The 15,213-nt window shown below is 38.2% G+C and overlaps 1 protein-coding gene across 4 annotated transcripts in view; it reads right to left on the bottom strand.

The window, feature by feature from the left end:
- Positions 1 to 14,920, bottom strand: part of LOC109435828 (organic anion transporter 7-like) — a 51,075-nt gene extending 36,155 nt beyond the window's left edge. Inside the window, exon 1 of one of the 4 annotated variants that reach the window (XR_016018395.1) lies at positions 14,784 to 14,919. Coding sequence is in view for 2 of the 4 variants with exons in the window: in XM_074336515.2 (XP_074192616.1) it covers positions 14,784 to 14,790 (7 nt within the window). In the remaining 2 variants the exon portion in view is untranslated. Of the gene's footprint in view, positions 1 to 14,783 lie in introns of all 4 variants that reach the window. The other 3 variants (XM_074336515.2, XM_074336516.2, XM_074336514.2) reach the window with 3 other exon arrangements.
- Between the last annotated feature and the right edge of the window lie 293 nt (positions 14,921 to 15,213).

The following is a 15,213-nucleotide window of genomic DNA, read 5'->3' as shown; positions in this document are numbered from 1 at the left end:
GAGTGAAGTAATCACAGTTGAATAAGATGGCCTTCATGCTATTCAAATAGCTATTACAGACTTATCATAGGGCAACTCAGCATATTGCATCTTTTATAGGTTGCTGATAGTACTGCTTCTGACAGAACTTACTTTGGGGGCACTGTGATATATCCTTAACAAAGAATTATTTTATCTTATACTTACTTTTATATTTTCTTGAAATCAGAAATCTCATCTAAAATACAGTGGTACTGTTCTGAAACATTTCAACATCCTTAATCAAGTTAGAAATGAGGTAGAAGGAAAAGCCTTTGAATAAGATGTATATAAAGAATTTATACAAAATATATAAAATATATAAAAATATACAAAATATATAAACAATTTGTGTAAAACAACAATCCAATTTTAAATGAGCAGAGAACCTGAATAGCCATTCAAAGAAAACATACATGTGGCCAAGAAGTACCTGAAAAGAGTCTCAGCATCACTAGTCATCAGGGAAATGCAAATCAAAACCACAGTGAGATATCACTCACACCAGTTGGAATGGCTATTTTCAAAATGACAAAACATCATAAATGCTGGCGAGGATGTGGAGAAAAGGAAACCCTGTGCACTGTTGGTGGGAATGTAAATTGGTGCAGTTGCTATGGAAAACAATATGGAGATCCCTCAAAAATATTAAAAATAGAACTACCATATGATCCAGTAATCCCATTTCTAAGTATATATCCAAAGGAAATGAAATCAGTATCTCTAAGAGATATCTGCACTCCTAAGATTATTACAGCATTATTCACAATAGCCCAGACATGGAAACAACCTAAGTGTCCATTAAAGGATGAGTGGTTAAAGAATATATATAATAATATTCTTATTATTATGTGAATATTAATTTTAAAGAATATATAATAATATTATTATTATTATGTGAATATATATGTGAATATTATTCAGCCATTAACAAATCTGCTATTTGCAACAATATGGATGGGTCTTGAAGGCATTATGCCAAGTGAAATAAGTCAGACAAAGAAAGATAAATACTGTATAATCTAAAAACATCAAACTCATAGAAACAGAAAGTAGAATAGTTGCTGCCAGTAGCTGGGAGTGGGGTGAAATGGGGAAATATTGGTCAAAGAATACAAACTTCTATTTATAACCTGGGAGGATCTAAGGTACTAAGGATCTATAGCAGGTCCTAAGGACTACAGTTAGCAATACTGTATTGTATATTTGAAAGTTGCTATGAGAGTAGAACTTTAATGTGCTCATCACAACAACAACACAATACTAATTATGTCAGGTGAAGGGTATGTTAAGTAACCTGGTTGTGGTAAACATTTCACAGTATATGTGTGTATCAAACCATCACACCGAACACCTTAGATTTACACAATTTATATCTCAATTGTATCTCAATAAAGCTGGAAAAAATAAGATAGCAAGAGATAGGGCAATGATCTGCCCTAATGTGAGGGCAACGAGTAACACATCTGGGGTGTATTCCCCTTGAGAAGAGCCCATTCATGCCCCTGGCTGCCAGTTTCCACCCCCACACTCTGATCCAGCCACCTGTGCCTCTTTAGGACTCTCTCTCAGGTTTTATTGAAGTTCATCTCTGAAACTCTCACTGCTCCGGCACCTCTGGGTTTGGGTTTGAGGAAACATGCCAGTAGGGCTTGCTAGTTTCAGATCTTGCCGTAACCTGGAAACCTGTTCTAATTTTCCTCTTTTTGAATTAGCAAACTAGTTTTAAAGTATTTGTCTTTTTTAAATGCAGCAAAGAGAATTCTGCCCAGTAAAGTAGAGCAGTTGGTCAAGATCAGATGAATTATGCTCATGAATTAGTGGGTGTCTCACTCTGCTGAATTACCAGCAATGGTGATGGTTTGCACTGTTTGGAATTTTAATTTGTTTATGCTTAATCATGCATTGTTTAATTTATACACACTGCTGACTGATGGTCAAGTACAGCAAGCATTGGAGAAATTGGTGTTGAAATACAAGTTAATAAGGAGTATGTTATATAATGATAGTAATTTCGCAAATTCATATCAAGATGATTTCAACTAGATCTTCACTGAAATTACACAAATAAAATTCTTACATATCCAGATGTCCCAAGTATTTTAAAAACCAATACTAGGAAAGAAAAAAACAAATATGATTACATCTAATTTGTCTTTTCCTTCATTGAGAATTAATTATATCTACACCTGCGATGAAGAAAAAAATAGCATCTTGAGATTTCTTTATTCTAATCATTTAAAGACAATTTTTAAGCTATTAATATTAGCCAAGTGATTTTTCTAGTGTTGTAAGGCAAAAATTCCAGACATTGTTGATAGCTTTTATGTCTAGCTTGGATGTCTTAAAACCTATTTAAATGAAAGTATAAAGTGGGGTGGCTCAGTTGGTTAGAGCGTGAGCTCTCAACAACAAGGTCGGCAGTTCAATTCCTGCATGGGATGGTGGGCTGCGCCCCCTGCAACTAAAGACTGAAAACGGCAACTGTACTTGGAGCTGAGCTGTGCCCTCCACAACTAGATTGAAGGAAAACGACTTGGAGCTGATGGGCCCTGGAGAAACACACTGTTCCCCAATAAAAAAAAATTTTTAAGTATAAAGTAAAAGTTAATTGTAAATGACAATAATATACATTACACCGCCAGGTTATTTTTCAGTTTACTTATGGAAAATATGCATTTCTTGCCCACACGTGTGGACACACACACACACACACACACACACACACACACACTTCTGTCTAAGAGAAAGCAAAGGACCCCAATGTGTCAGTTATTCATAGGGAGAAGTCTAGATCCCCATTTGAGAAGAGCTGCCAAGGAAAGCTGTCTGACTTGCATTATACTTTGAATGAGCAAGAAAACTTTTTATAATATGAAATCTCTTGGACTTGAGAGTTGTTTGTTAAAACTGCTTGAGTCGACAAGCCTAATAGAGTTTTCCTTCTTGCATTCTTCAGATGGCTCTTTATTTTTCTCTGAGATCTCAGAGAATACTGAATCCAATCAGCCGCCAAATATATAGCATTTTTCATTTTTAGAAGTCCTACTTTTTCCCACAATTACACTGTTCTTTTTTAAATTTTCTTATCCCTGAAAATATTTTTAATCTTTCTTTTATTGTGTTAGATATAGGAAGCATAATCATTTTTCTTATGTGTCTGATAATTCCAACATCTGAACATTTTTGTAGATCTGCCCTCTTGTTCCTGTTGCTTCTCACTCCTTGTGACTGATTTGATTTTGTCCTCGTGTCATTGACTGCTTGTTGTCCTTAAGAAACCATTTATTGCTGGAACACAAAAGTCACTAAAGTTACCTAAATTTTATTTTTTAAACTCCTAGATCTTAAATGTTCTCAACACACACACACACACACACACACACACACACACACACACACACACACAAGCATAATTTTTTGCTGTGATGGAGGTGTTAGCTAACACTACATTGATAATCAAATCACAAAATAGAAATGTATCAAATCAACACCTTGTACTCCTTAAACTTACACAAGGTTACATGTCAATTATTTCTCAATGAAAAAAAATAGAAATAAAGCCTACTACAAAAATGCAAAGAAGGGCCGGCCCGGTGGCTCAGGCGGTTAGAGCTCCATGCTCCTAACTCCGAAGGCTGCCGGTTCGATTCCCACATGGGCCAGTGGGCTCTCAACCATAAGGTTGCCAGTTCAATTCCTCGACTCCTGGTGGGCAGCGCCCCCTGCAACTAAAATTGAACACGGCACCTTGAGCTGAGCTGCTGCTGAGCTCCCGGATGGCTCAGTTGGTTGGAGCGTGTCCGCTCAACCACAAAGTTGCTGGTTCAACTCCCGCAAGGGATGGTGGGCTGTGCCCCCTGCAACTAGCAACGGCAACTGGACCTGGAGCTGAGCTGTGCCCTGCACAACTAAGACTGAAAGGACAACAACTTGAAGCTGAACGGCACCCTCCACAACTAAGATTGAAAGGACAACAACGTGACTTGGGAAAAAAAAAGGCCTGGAATTACACAGTATTCCCCAATAAAGTCCTGTTCCCCTTCCCCAATAAAATCTTTAAATATATATATATTTATTTTTTTTATTTTTTTTTAAAGCAAAGAAAAAGAACATAAAAAATAAACTTTATCCAGTAATGTCAAGTTAAAAAAAAACACCTTTGAGACAAAACCCAAATACTGTAACTAAGACCCACAGGTACATAGGTCAGTAATTATACACCTATGTTCTGCTGCAGCTAAATCCTTGATGAAATACTCAGCTGGCTCTTCTCTGAGGCACAGAATGAACACTTTCTATTTGGCCTAAAAGGAGGCATGAAGAACATGGCTGCACTCTTACCGCAGCTCCTACTGAATACTATACAAGGAAGAACCTTACAAATTATGCTTCTCTATTGCCAGGAAAGCATGGACATCATTAGTCCAGAACCTTACTACTCCAAGTGTGGTCTGGGGACCATTACCATCAGCATCATATGGGAGCTCATTAGAAATTCAAAATCTCAGGCCTCTCCACATACCTACTGAAATGAGAATCTGCATTTGAACAACATCCCCAAATGATTCGAACGCACATTAAAATTTGAGAAGTGCTCATCTAGAACATATTAGCTCCTAGAATGACATCCATAATGACAGCAATGGGAAGGACATAAAAACAGTCCAAGTCCTGGGGTCAGATTTGCTGAACTTCATTCTCTAAAATCCTGATCCGTGTGCCAGACCAGAAATGAAGTCTGAAACTAAAAAGGAGCTCTCGTTGTTTCCCGTACAACAACAGGCAGCCTAGCTCACAGCCTTGAGCGTCCACGCAATCGCTAGGCTAAGACAAGATGACTAAGAAATCCAGTGTGACTGCAACAGATGGCAAAGCAGCTCGCTCAGAAGAGCTGAAAATCTCCTTGAGGTGTGTTCTTTGCTTTTCTTATAAGTGCTCTTGGCATACTTTCAGGCCAGTGTGAGTCAGAGAGAGTTCTACAGCAGCAAGAAAACAAGTCACAGGGAAATGCCTCTGGAGGAGGCTGCAGGAATCTGGACACAGAATGAGCCAAAGCAAGACACGCAGCGCCCTGTACAGTCTAAGAGCTTGACCTTCCTCGAAAGTGAAATTCCTGGGGGAAAGCTAAGGAGGACAGTGACGTATAATCTTTTCTCTTTTGTCCTGAAAAATTATTCGGTACTCCATCTTTCATAACTTATTCTGCAAAAGTCCTGAGTTAATGGGCCCATTGTCATTAGAAATGGGGAAAGTGAGACCTAGTGATCTCAACCTCCACCTCAGAAATCTTATTAAAAATTGTTATAACGACATTAAGTATTCTCCATGAGAAATTATTCTGGGAAATGTATTTTTCTCCTCCATTTCCTCATGGTTCCAATGATGTTTTAGTGAGCCTTACAAGCTAGTGGCCACAGCAATGGCTCAAATGATGCAGAATTCATCTGGCTGTGATTACTGATCTTGTCATTTTGGGGTAATCCACTAAAATGTATCTCCGAGAACTTGGAAAAGTGTTAGCCTCAGAGTAAAATACCAGATATGATGATTATCTGTACTACTTATTATTATCTGTATCACACTCATATAAATTAAGAATGTGACTAATGCGTTTAGGAACACTTAAGTATGACTCAAGAGGATTTGAAAAATTGCAGAGACTGGACTGGATATAGTTGTAACACAAAAAGGTGAAAATTGATTATTCCAACCTATACTCTGTTTGGAGAAATACTAGTACACAGAATGGGGAGGCGCTGCCAATGAGAAGAATTGAGAGTTTCTAGGACAGAAGCCAGCACTGTGGCACTCGCCCAGCCGTACCATGGAAGAAGTCTTGGCTTAACAGACTTCAGCGACAATTCCTTCCAACAAATGAGAAGGCCTGTAGCTCCCTTAGCTGAGAGACTCTTCTTAAAACCATCTAACTCTTCTTATTCTGACTCTATGCACAACACAGTCATCTAGTAATTGTATTTCCATACAGCTTTCCCATAAGCGATAATGTACTGTTCAGGCCAAGTTGAGCTCTCCAAGGCACTTGACTTTTGCATGTGTCATTAGCATTAGTATACTGGATTCTGGTACAGTTAAATCACATCATGGGAGTCGAGTAACTGTGAGTTTGGCTCTCAACAAAATAAAAAATAATAATAATTTTCTGAACCTGCATGAACTGAATTTACTAAAGTATGCATCAGTCTGTGGATGACTATGTGGCACCATTTTCTTCCTTAGGACAATCCCTGTCTTCTGGGGCTTTCCTCAAACTACAGAGAGAGTAAGTATTTAGGGACAAGGCAGTTCCTATGATAGAATAATTCAGAGAACAATTTAATGTAGACAGTATTTGGTTGTCAGTGAGAATTGGTTAAAGCTTCTTGCTTTCACAACTTTGGTGAGTAAATGAGAGAGAAAGGTCCTCACTCATCTTCTCATTGATCTGGGAAAATAAGCATCTTTCCTCCTTTGCAAATCCGACCCCCACAGTGTGCCTTCTAATCCAACCCACCTGCCTCCTCTGTGACCTCACCCCATCACACACTCCCTCACACCTTATCTTCCTCTTCTCAGTGCTTTCCCTTGGCCTACAAACATTCTTATTAGTATTCTGTTCTGAAAAAAAATTAAAATAACCATGCAAATACACTTGTTACCGTTTATTACCTTTCTCATCCAAACTTAATTAGATCATTAACCTATACCCTTTATCAGTTAACCTAGCAACGTGTAACCCTAGAAACACTTTACCTTAAGAACAGAGTCGCTCTAGCTCTAAAGCCAGGGCTACTCAAGACACTCTAACAAGACTAATCTCAATCTTCAACAGAATAAAGCTGAACCACTGGTAAATTAACTGCTATTGGGAAAAAGTTCAACATTCTTTATACAATCAAAATTTCTTCAACAAGTCAAATATAGAATTACCATATGGCCCAGCAATTTCACTCCTCGGTACATCCCCAAAAGAATTGAAAATGGGTATTCAATCAAAAACTCATACACAAATATTCATATTAGTAATACTCATATAGCCAAAAAAGTGGAAGCTACCCAAATGTCACTAACAGATGAATGAACAAAATGTGGTATATACAAAGAATGGAATGTTACTCAGCCATGTCGTGTTTCCCCAAAAATAAGACCTGGCCAGACAATCAGCTCTAATGTGTCTTCTGGAGCCAAAATTAATATAAGACCTGGTATTATATTAAATTATATTATATTATATAACCCAGTTTTATATTATAGTAAAATAAGACTGGGTCTTATACTAATTTTGGCTCCAAAAAACGCATTAGAGCTGATTGTCCAGCTAGGTCTTATTTTCGGGGAATCACAGTAAAAAGAAATATAGGTGCTGATACATTCTACAACATGGATGAACCTCTAAAAATTTCTGCTAAGTATAAAAAGCCAGATGCAAAAGGCTAAATATTGTATGATTCTATTTATATGAAATATCCAGAATCGGCAAATCCATGGAGGCAGAAAGCAGATTAGTGATTGCCAGGGACTGGAGAAGGCAGTGCAGGAATGGGAAGTGACCAATTCATGGGTAAGGGTTTTCACTTGGGGTAATGAAAACGTTCTGGAACCAAATAGTGATTATGGTCACACAACATCGTGAATGTACTTAGTGCCACTGAATTGTACAATTTACAAGGTTAAAATGGTAAATTTTATGATTATTAAAAAGTCTTGGGGAGGCCAGATGGTTCAGTTGGTTAGAGCGTGAGCTCTCAACGACAGGGTTGCCAGTTCAATTCCCGCATGGAATGGTGGGCTGCGCCTCCTGTAACTAAAAATTGAAAATGGCAACTGGACTTGAAGCTGAGCTGCGGCCTCCACAACTAGACTGAAGGACAATGACTTGGAGCTGATGGACCCTGGAGAAACACACTGTTCCCCAATATTCCCCAATAAAAAATTATTTAAAAAAAAAAAAAAGCTCATCTTTTTTTTTTTTTTTTTTTTTTTTTTTTTTAAGTGTTACTACACATACAAAGTAGGAAAATGTGAATAATTACTGAGTGGGAAAAAGTCAACAGAAACAGGTCCGGAGATAACAAAATTGTTAGAATTAGCAGAAAATGACTTTTTAGCAGTTGTTAAAAGTGTACTCAAAGATTTAAAGGTAAAGATGGAAATAAAAAGTGAAAAGATAAGGAATTGCAACAAGAAGTGGAAATGATTTTTTTAAAAAGAATGAAATGGAAATTCTAAGACTGAAAATACAACTTCCAAAATGAAAATTTTACTGGAGTGAACATAGCAGATTGGGCACTGCAGAAGAAAAGATCACTGAATTTTAATATGTGCCGATAGTAACAAGAATAGAAAAAAGACTAGAAAAAAAGAGAACAGAGGCATAGTGACCTATGAAATAATAGGCAGTCTGATACACATGAAATGGTTTTCCAAAAGGAAAACATTTGAAGCTGAAAAAATATTTAAAGTAATAATGAGCAAATTTTTCCTAATTTGAAGAAAACAACATCTCACATATTCAAGAAGCTCAATAAAATTCAAGCATAATAAACAAAAATAAAATCAAATTTATGCACATCAGAGTCAAACTGTTGAGGGGGGTGAAGACAAAGAGAAAATATTAAATTAAAACAGAGGAAAAAACATATTACCTAAAGAAGCAATACAAATGATAGCTGATTCCTCATTAGAAACAATGCAAGCCAGAAAACAATGAAAAAACATTTTCAAAGTGCTGAAAGAAAAAAAAAAACCTTTCAACTAGATTTCTATCTGGCAAAAGTATTCTTCAAAAATGAAGAAGAGGGCCGGCCCGGTGGCTCAGGCAGTTGGAGCTCCATGCTCCTAACGTCAAAGGCTGCCCATTCGATTCCCACATGAACCAGTGGGCTCTCAACCACAAGGTTGCTGGTTGGACTCCTTGACTCCTGCAAGGGATGGTGGACTCCGCCCCCTGCAACTAAGATTAAACACAGCACCCTGAGCTGAGCTGCCGCTGAGCTCCCGGGTGGCTCACTTGGTTGGAGCGTGTCCTCTCAACCACAAGGTTGCCGGTTGGACTCCTTGACTCCTGCAATGGATGGTGGGCTGTGCCCCCTGCAACTAACAATGGCAACTGGACCTGGAGCTGAACTGTGCCCTCCATAACTATGATTGAAAGGACAACAACTTGACTTAGAAAAAATCGTGGAAGTACACACTGTTCCCCAGTAAAGTCCTGTTCCCCTTCCCCAATAAAATCTTTAAAAAAATGAAGAAGAACAGGGGTGTCTGGATGGCTCAGTTGGTTAGAGGATGAGCTCTTAACAACAAGGTTGCAATTCAATTCCCAAATGGGATGGTGAGCTGTGCCCCCTGCAACTAAGATTGAAAATGGCCACTGAACTTGGAGCTGAGCTGCACCCTCCACAATTAGTTTGAAAGACAATGATTTGACTTGGAGCTGATGGGTCTGGGGAAAACACACTGTTCCCCAATAAAAAAATTTTTTAAAAAGTTAAAAAAAAAATGAAGGAGAACAAAACTCATAGGTACCAAGAACAGATTTGTGGTTGCTACAGGCAGCAGTTGGAGGAGTAGATGAAGGGGTGAGAGGGTCAAAAGGTACAAACTTCCAGTTATAAAATAAATAAGTCATGGATTGTAATGTACAGCAATCATGATTGCAGTTAATAATACTGTATTGTATATTTGAACATTGCTGAGAGAGTAAATCTTAACTTCTCATTACAAGAAAAAATATTGTAACTATGTGTGTTACTAATGAATGTTAGCTAGATTTATTGTGGTGATCATTTCACAATATACACAAATATTGAATCATTATGTGTACACCTAAAACTAATATTATGTTATATGTCAATTATATCTCAATTAAATAAATAAATATGTAAATAATTTTTAAATGAAGGAGAAATAAAGATGCTTTCAAATTAATAAAAGCTAAGCTAGAACTTGTTACCATCAGAAACATACAACAGAAATGTTCCAGAAGTTCTTCAGGCTGAAGGAAAAACACTAGACACAAAGTCACATCCACACAAATAAAGGAAGAGTAACAGAAATGGTAAATAAATAGATAGAAGCAAAAGACATTTTTCTCATTTATTAACGTCTTTGAAAAGCAACTGACTGTGGTATATAAACCAAAAACAGTAAAAGATCAAGACAAACAAATGAGAAACAAAAACTCATAGACACAGACAATAGTTTAGTGGTTACGAGAGGGTATAAGGGGGGTGGGGGGTGGGAGATGAGGGTAAGGGGGATCAAATATATGGTGATGGAAGGAGAACTGACTCTGGTTGGTGAACACACAATGGGATTTATAGATGATGTAATACAGAATTGTACACCTGAAATCTATGTAATTTTACTAACAATTGTCACCCCAATAAATTTTTTAAAAAAAGAAAAGCAACTGACTATTTTAAGCAAAAACAGTAATATTACATCATAGCATTTATAACATAGATAAATATAAAACCAATGCCAACAATAGCATGAAGAACAAATGAGGATAAATGGAAGTATTTTGGTGAAAGCTTCATATATTATACATGAAGTAGTATAATAGTAATTCAAGGTAAGCTATGGTAAATTAAGAATGCAAATTGTAATCTCTAGAGCAACAACTATTTAAAAGAACTATTTAAAAAAGAGGAATAGCTACAAAGTTAACACAATAGATAAAATAAAAACTAAGAAATATTTGATTACTCCAAATGTAGGCTATGAAAGTAGTAAAAAAAAGAACAAACAAATGGAACAAAGAGAAAACAAGTAGCAAGATGGTGGTACATCTAAATCAATAATTATATTAAATGCAGGGGGTAGCTCAGGTTGTTGGAGCTCTGCGCTCCTAACGCCGAGGTCACCAGTTAGATTCCCACATGGGCCACTGAGCTGTGCCCTCTACAGCTAAGATTGTGAACAACGGCTCGATCTGGAGCTGGGCTGCCGACTGACTGCCTTAGCCAGGTGGAGCACAAGGCTCATCACACCAGCATGGGCCAGGGAGCTGTGTCCTACACAACTAGACTGAGAAACAACGGCTTGAACCAGAGTTGGGAGGAGGGAAAAAAAATAATTATATTAAATGCAAACGGGTTAAGCAACCCCATTAAAAGACAAGATTGTCAGACTGAATATAAACTCAAGACTAACAGGGTGATGTTTAAAAGGGAGATGTACTTTAACTATAATGACGCAAATAATTTTAAAGTCAAAGGATAAAATAAATACACTATGCATATACTAAATATAAGTACTCTGACTTTCTCATGATAATATCAGACAATGCAGACATCAAAACAAGGAATATTACCAAAAATAAATAGGGAAATTTCATAATGGTAAAAGCTTCAAAATCATCAACAAAAAAATAAAAACTCTAAATGTGTATGCAACTAGCTTCAAGTATATATGACAGGAATAAAGGAAGCAATGGACAAATCTATAATTATAGTTGAAGATTTTAATATTCCTCTGTCAGTAACTGATAGAACAAATAAACAAAGAATGAGTAAATGTATAGAAGACTTGAAAAATCACTGTCAACCACCTTAGGATAATTGACACCTAACAACTGCAAAACATATTATTTTCAAGCACACATGTAACATTCACCAAGATATACTATATGATGGGCCATAAAAGGAGTCTTGTTAAATATCAAAAGATTGAAATTATATAGAGTATGTTCTCTGATCACAACAATATTAGATAAGAAATTAATAAAAATTCAAAATCTAGAAAATTATCATAAATTCTAAATAATCTTTGAGTCAGAGAAAAAACTCACAAGTGAAATTGGAAAATATTTTGCACAAAATAATAATTAAAACAGACCATATCAAAATTTGTGGAATTCTGCTAATCAATACACAGAGAAAAATCCATAGTCATCATGGCTTATATTATAAAAGACATTTTTAAGTTAATTACCTAAGCTTCCACCTTAAGAAACTGGAATAAAAATAATAAACTAAACCCAAAGTAAATACAAGGAAGAAAACAATGAATCAAAACCAATGTATAAAGAATAAATAGTACACTGAAAACTATAAGACAATTATAAAAGAAATTGAAGAAGACACAAATAAATGGAAAGATACTCCATGCTCATGGACTGAAAGAATTAATATTGTTAAAATGTCCATAGTATCCAAAGCAACCTACAGATTCAATGCAATCCCTATCAAAATTCCAATGGCTTTTTTTTTTTTACAGAAATAGAACAAACAAATCTAAAATTTGTATGGAACCACAAAAGTCCCCAAATAACCGAAGTAATTCTGAGGAAAAAAACAAAAACAAAGCTGAGTCATCACGATCCCAGGTTTCAAACTATATTATAAAGCATTAGCAATCAAAACAGTATGGCATTGGCATAAAATAGACACACAGCTCTATGAACAGAATAAAGAGACCAGAAATAAACCCATGCATAAATGATCAATTTATGACAAAGGAGTCAAGAATACACTGTGGGGGAAAGGACAGTCTCTTCAATAAATGGTGTTAGGAGAACTAGACAGCCATATGCAAAAGAATGACACTGGACCACTATCTTACACCATACACAAAAATTAACTCAAAATGGATTAAAGACTTGAATGTAAGACTTGCAACTATAGAACTCCTAAAAGAAAACATAGGCAATAACCTTCTTGATGTAGGCCTTGGCAATCATTTTTTTGAATCTGACACAAAAAGCAAAAGCAACAAAGTAAAAATAAGCAAGTAGGACTACATCAAACTAAAAAGTTTCTGCACAGCAAAGAAAACCATCAACAAAATGAAAAGGCAACCTGTGGAATGGGAGAATATATTTGCAAATCACATATCTGATAAGAGGTTAAAAGATTTCATAAAACTCAGTAGCAAAAACAAAACAAAACATCCAGTTCCCATCAAAATGGTAGAGTAGGTAAACGCTGTGCTCACCTCCTCTCAGGACCACATCAGTTACAACTAAACTACAGAATAGCCATCACTGAGAATCACCTGAAGTCTAGCTGAACCAAAGCCCTACAACTATGGACATACAGAAGAAGCCACCTCAAGACTGTTAGGAGGGCAGAGACATGGGGCAGGCTGGTCCCACACCCACCTCTGTGACCACTAAAAATCGGGAGGGATATCTGCAGAGGTACACCCCAAAGGAGCGAGAGGTCCCAGCCACATACCAGGCTCCCCAGCCCAGGGTTCCAGTGCCAGGGAGAAAAGTCTCCATAACTTCTCATTGTGAAAACCAGCAGAGATTGTAGATGAGTGAGATGGAAGGCAGCTGGAGTCCCAAATGCTTCTCCTAAAGGGACCACACACGGAATTACTTGCTGACAGACTCATTTGCTCTGAACTGCAGTGCTGGAACAACAGCTTGAAAGGTGCCAGGGATATACAGGGAGAAACTAAATTCTCTCTTCAGGGTGAGGGCTGGAGGAGCAGCTTTCTCCTAGATGAAGTAGCTGGCAGAAGCCATTGTTTCTTTGTTGAGACTTCCTCACTCTCCTGCATACAGATGTTGGCAGATGCCATATCTGAGTCTCCATCAAACTGGCTAACACCTTTCATCTGCCCCACCCTACTGATTCCCTGAGACCAAACCCCACCCAACTTTCAGGCACACCCAAGCTGCTTCCAGTGGCTTTTCCATACAAACAACTTGTCTTAGCTCATGCTGTGGACTTTCATAAAATCTCTCTCAAAGGTTCACAAAACCCAACAAAGCAGCATCTGGTTTGAGCATGTTGTGTACCTCTGGCTCAGCAGGTCTAAGCCCAGCATTAGCACCAGCCAGCCTTGGTTCACAGATTGCCCTCTCAAGGCACCTCTAAGCCCAGTGCAGGAGGCAACCATCTGCGGATTTCTTTGTGGCTCATAACAGGTGGCCCCAGGCAGAGCACAGGCTGCAGCAAAACTTGGCATGCAGTGGGTCCCCTCCCAGGAGGCCCAGTGCTGGCACACCTGGTGACCAGCTTCAGATCAAGCTGGAGCATCACCTGGTCACCTCCAAGGACAACACACCGAACGACAGACTAGACAGGCACCAGAGCCCCACTAACACAAACCCTACTCTGTAGGGTCAGCCCTTGCACCACAGCTCCTCCACTGTAGTCAGGGCCAGTCCTCACAACCAATCAGCCTGAGGGACAATCCCTCCAATTGATGTGCAAACAGCAACCAAGGCTCGACTACAACAGGAGGGCACACACAAGGGACACACCTGGAGCACCCAGCCCTGTTGTCCAGGGAGACTGCATCACTGGGTTCCACAGGACACCTACTACATAAGGCCACTCTACTAAGATCAGGAAGCATAGCAGCCCTACCTAATAAATAGAAACAAACACAGACAGGCAGCCAAAATGGGGAGACAAAGAAACATGTCCCAAATAAAAGAACAGAACAAAGCTCCAGAAAAACTAAACAAAATGGAGACAAGCAATCTACCAGATGCAGGGTTCTGAACACTGGTTATAAGGATGCTCAGTGATCTCAGGGAGAACTTCAACAAAGAGATTGGAAACATAAAAATGGATATAGAAAACATAAAAAAGAACCAGTCAGAAATAAAGAATACAATAATTAAAATAAAGAATACATTACAGGAAATCAACAGTAGATTAGAGGAAGCAGAGGATCAAATTAGTGGTTTAGAAAATAAAGTAGCAGAAAACACCCAATGAGTACAGCAAAAAGAACAAAGAATCCAAAAATATGAGGAGAGTTTAAGAGGCCTCTGGGACAACATCAAGCATACCAACCTTGCATTATAGAGGTACCAGTAGGAGAGGAGCGAGAGCAAGGAATTGAAAACCTATTTGAAGAAATAATGATGGAAAAACTTCCTGTGGGGACAGAGTCCCAGAGAGCAGTTTCCAGGCTCTCGACCTCATGTGGAAAAGTGCTGGCTCAGGTAGTGGATGGCCATCAGCTGTGACTAGTTGACCATCAGCTGTAACAAGTTAGCCATTAGCCACTGATATAACTGCCGTGGCTATGCTGGGGGGTGGATTGGTTGGCAGAGAAGCAGGTGGTGGATTGCAGCTGGCAAGTGGCATTGTTTGGCAGAGAAGCACGGATTGTGGACAGCAAGGGGGATTGGTTGGCAGAGAAGTGGATGGCAGATTGCAGCTCCTGCTTCCTGTGTCTATAACACAGCTACCAGAGAGAATATAGTGATATGGCTCCCCT

The sequence above is a fragment of the Rhinolophus sinicus genome, chromosome 14 (assembly GCF_057876585.1).
Source record: "Rhinolophus sinicus isolate RSI-liver-muscle chromosome 14, RSI-T2T, whole genome shotgun sequence".
NCBI lineage: Eukaryota > Metazoa > Chordata > Mammalia > Chiroptera > Rhinolophidae > Rhinolophus > Rhinolophus sinicus.
The sequence above is the reverse complement of the archived record's forward strand: the minus strand, read 5'-3'. Positions and strand labels throughout refer to the sequence as shown.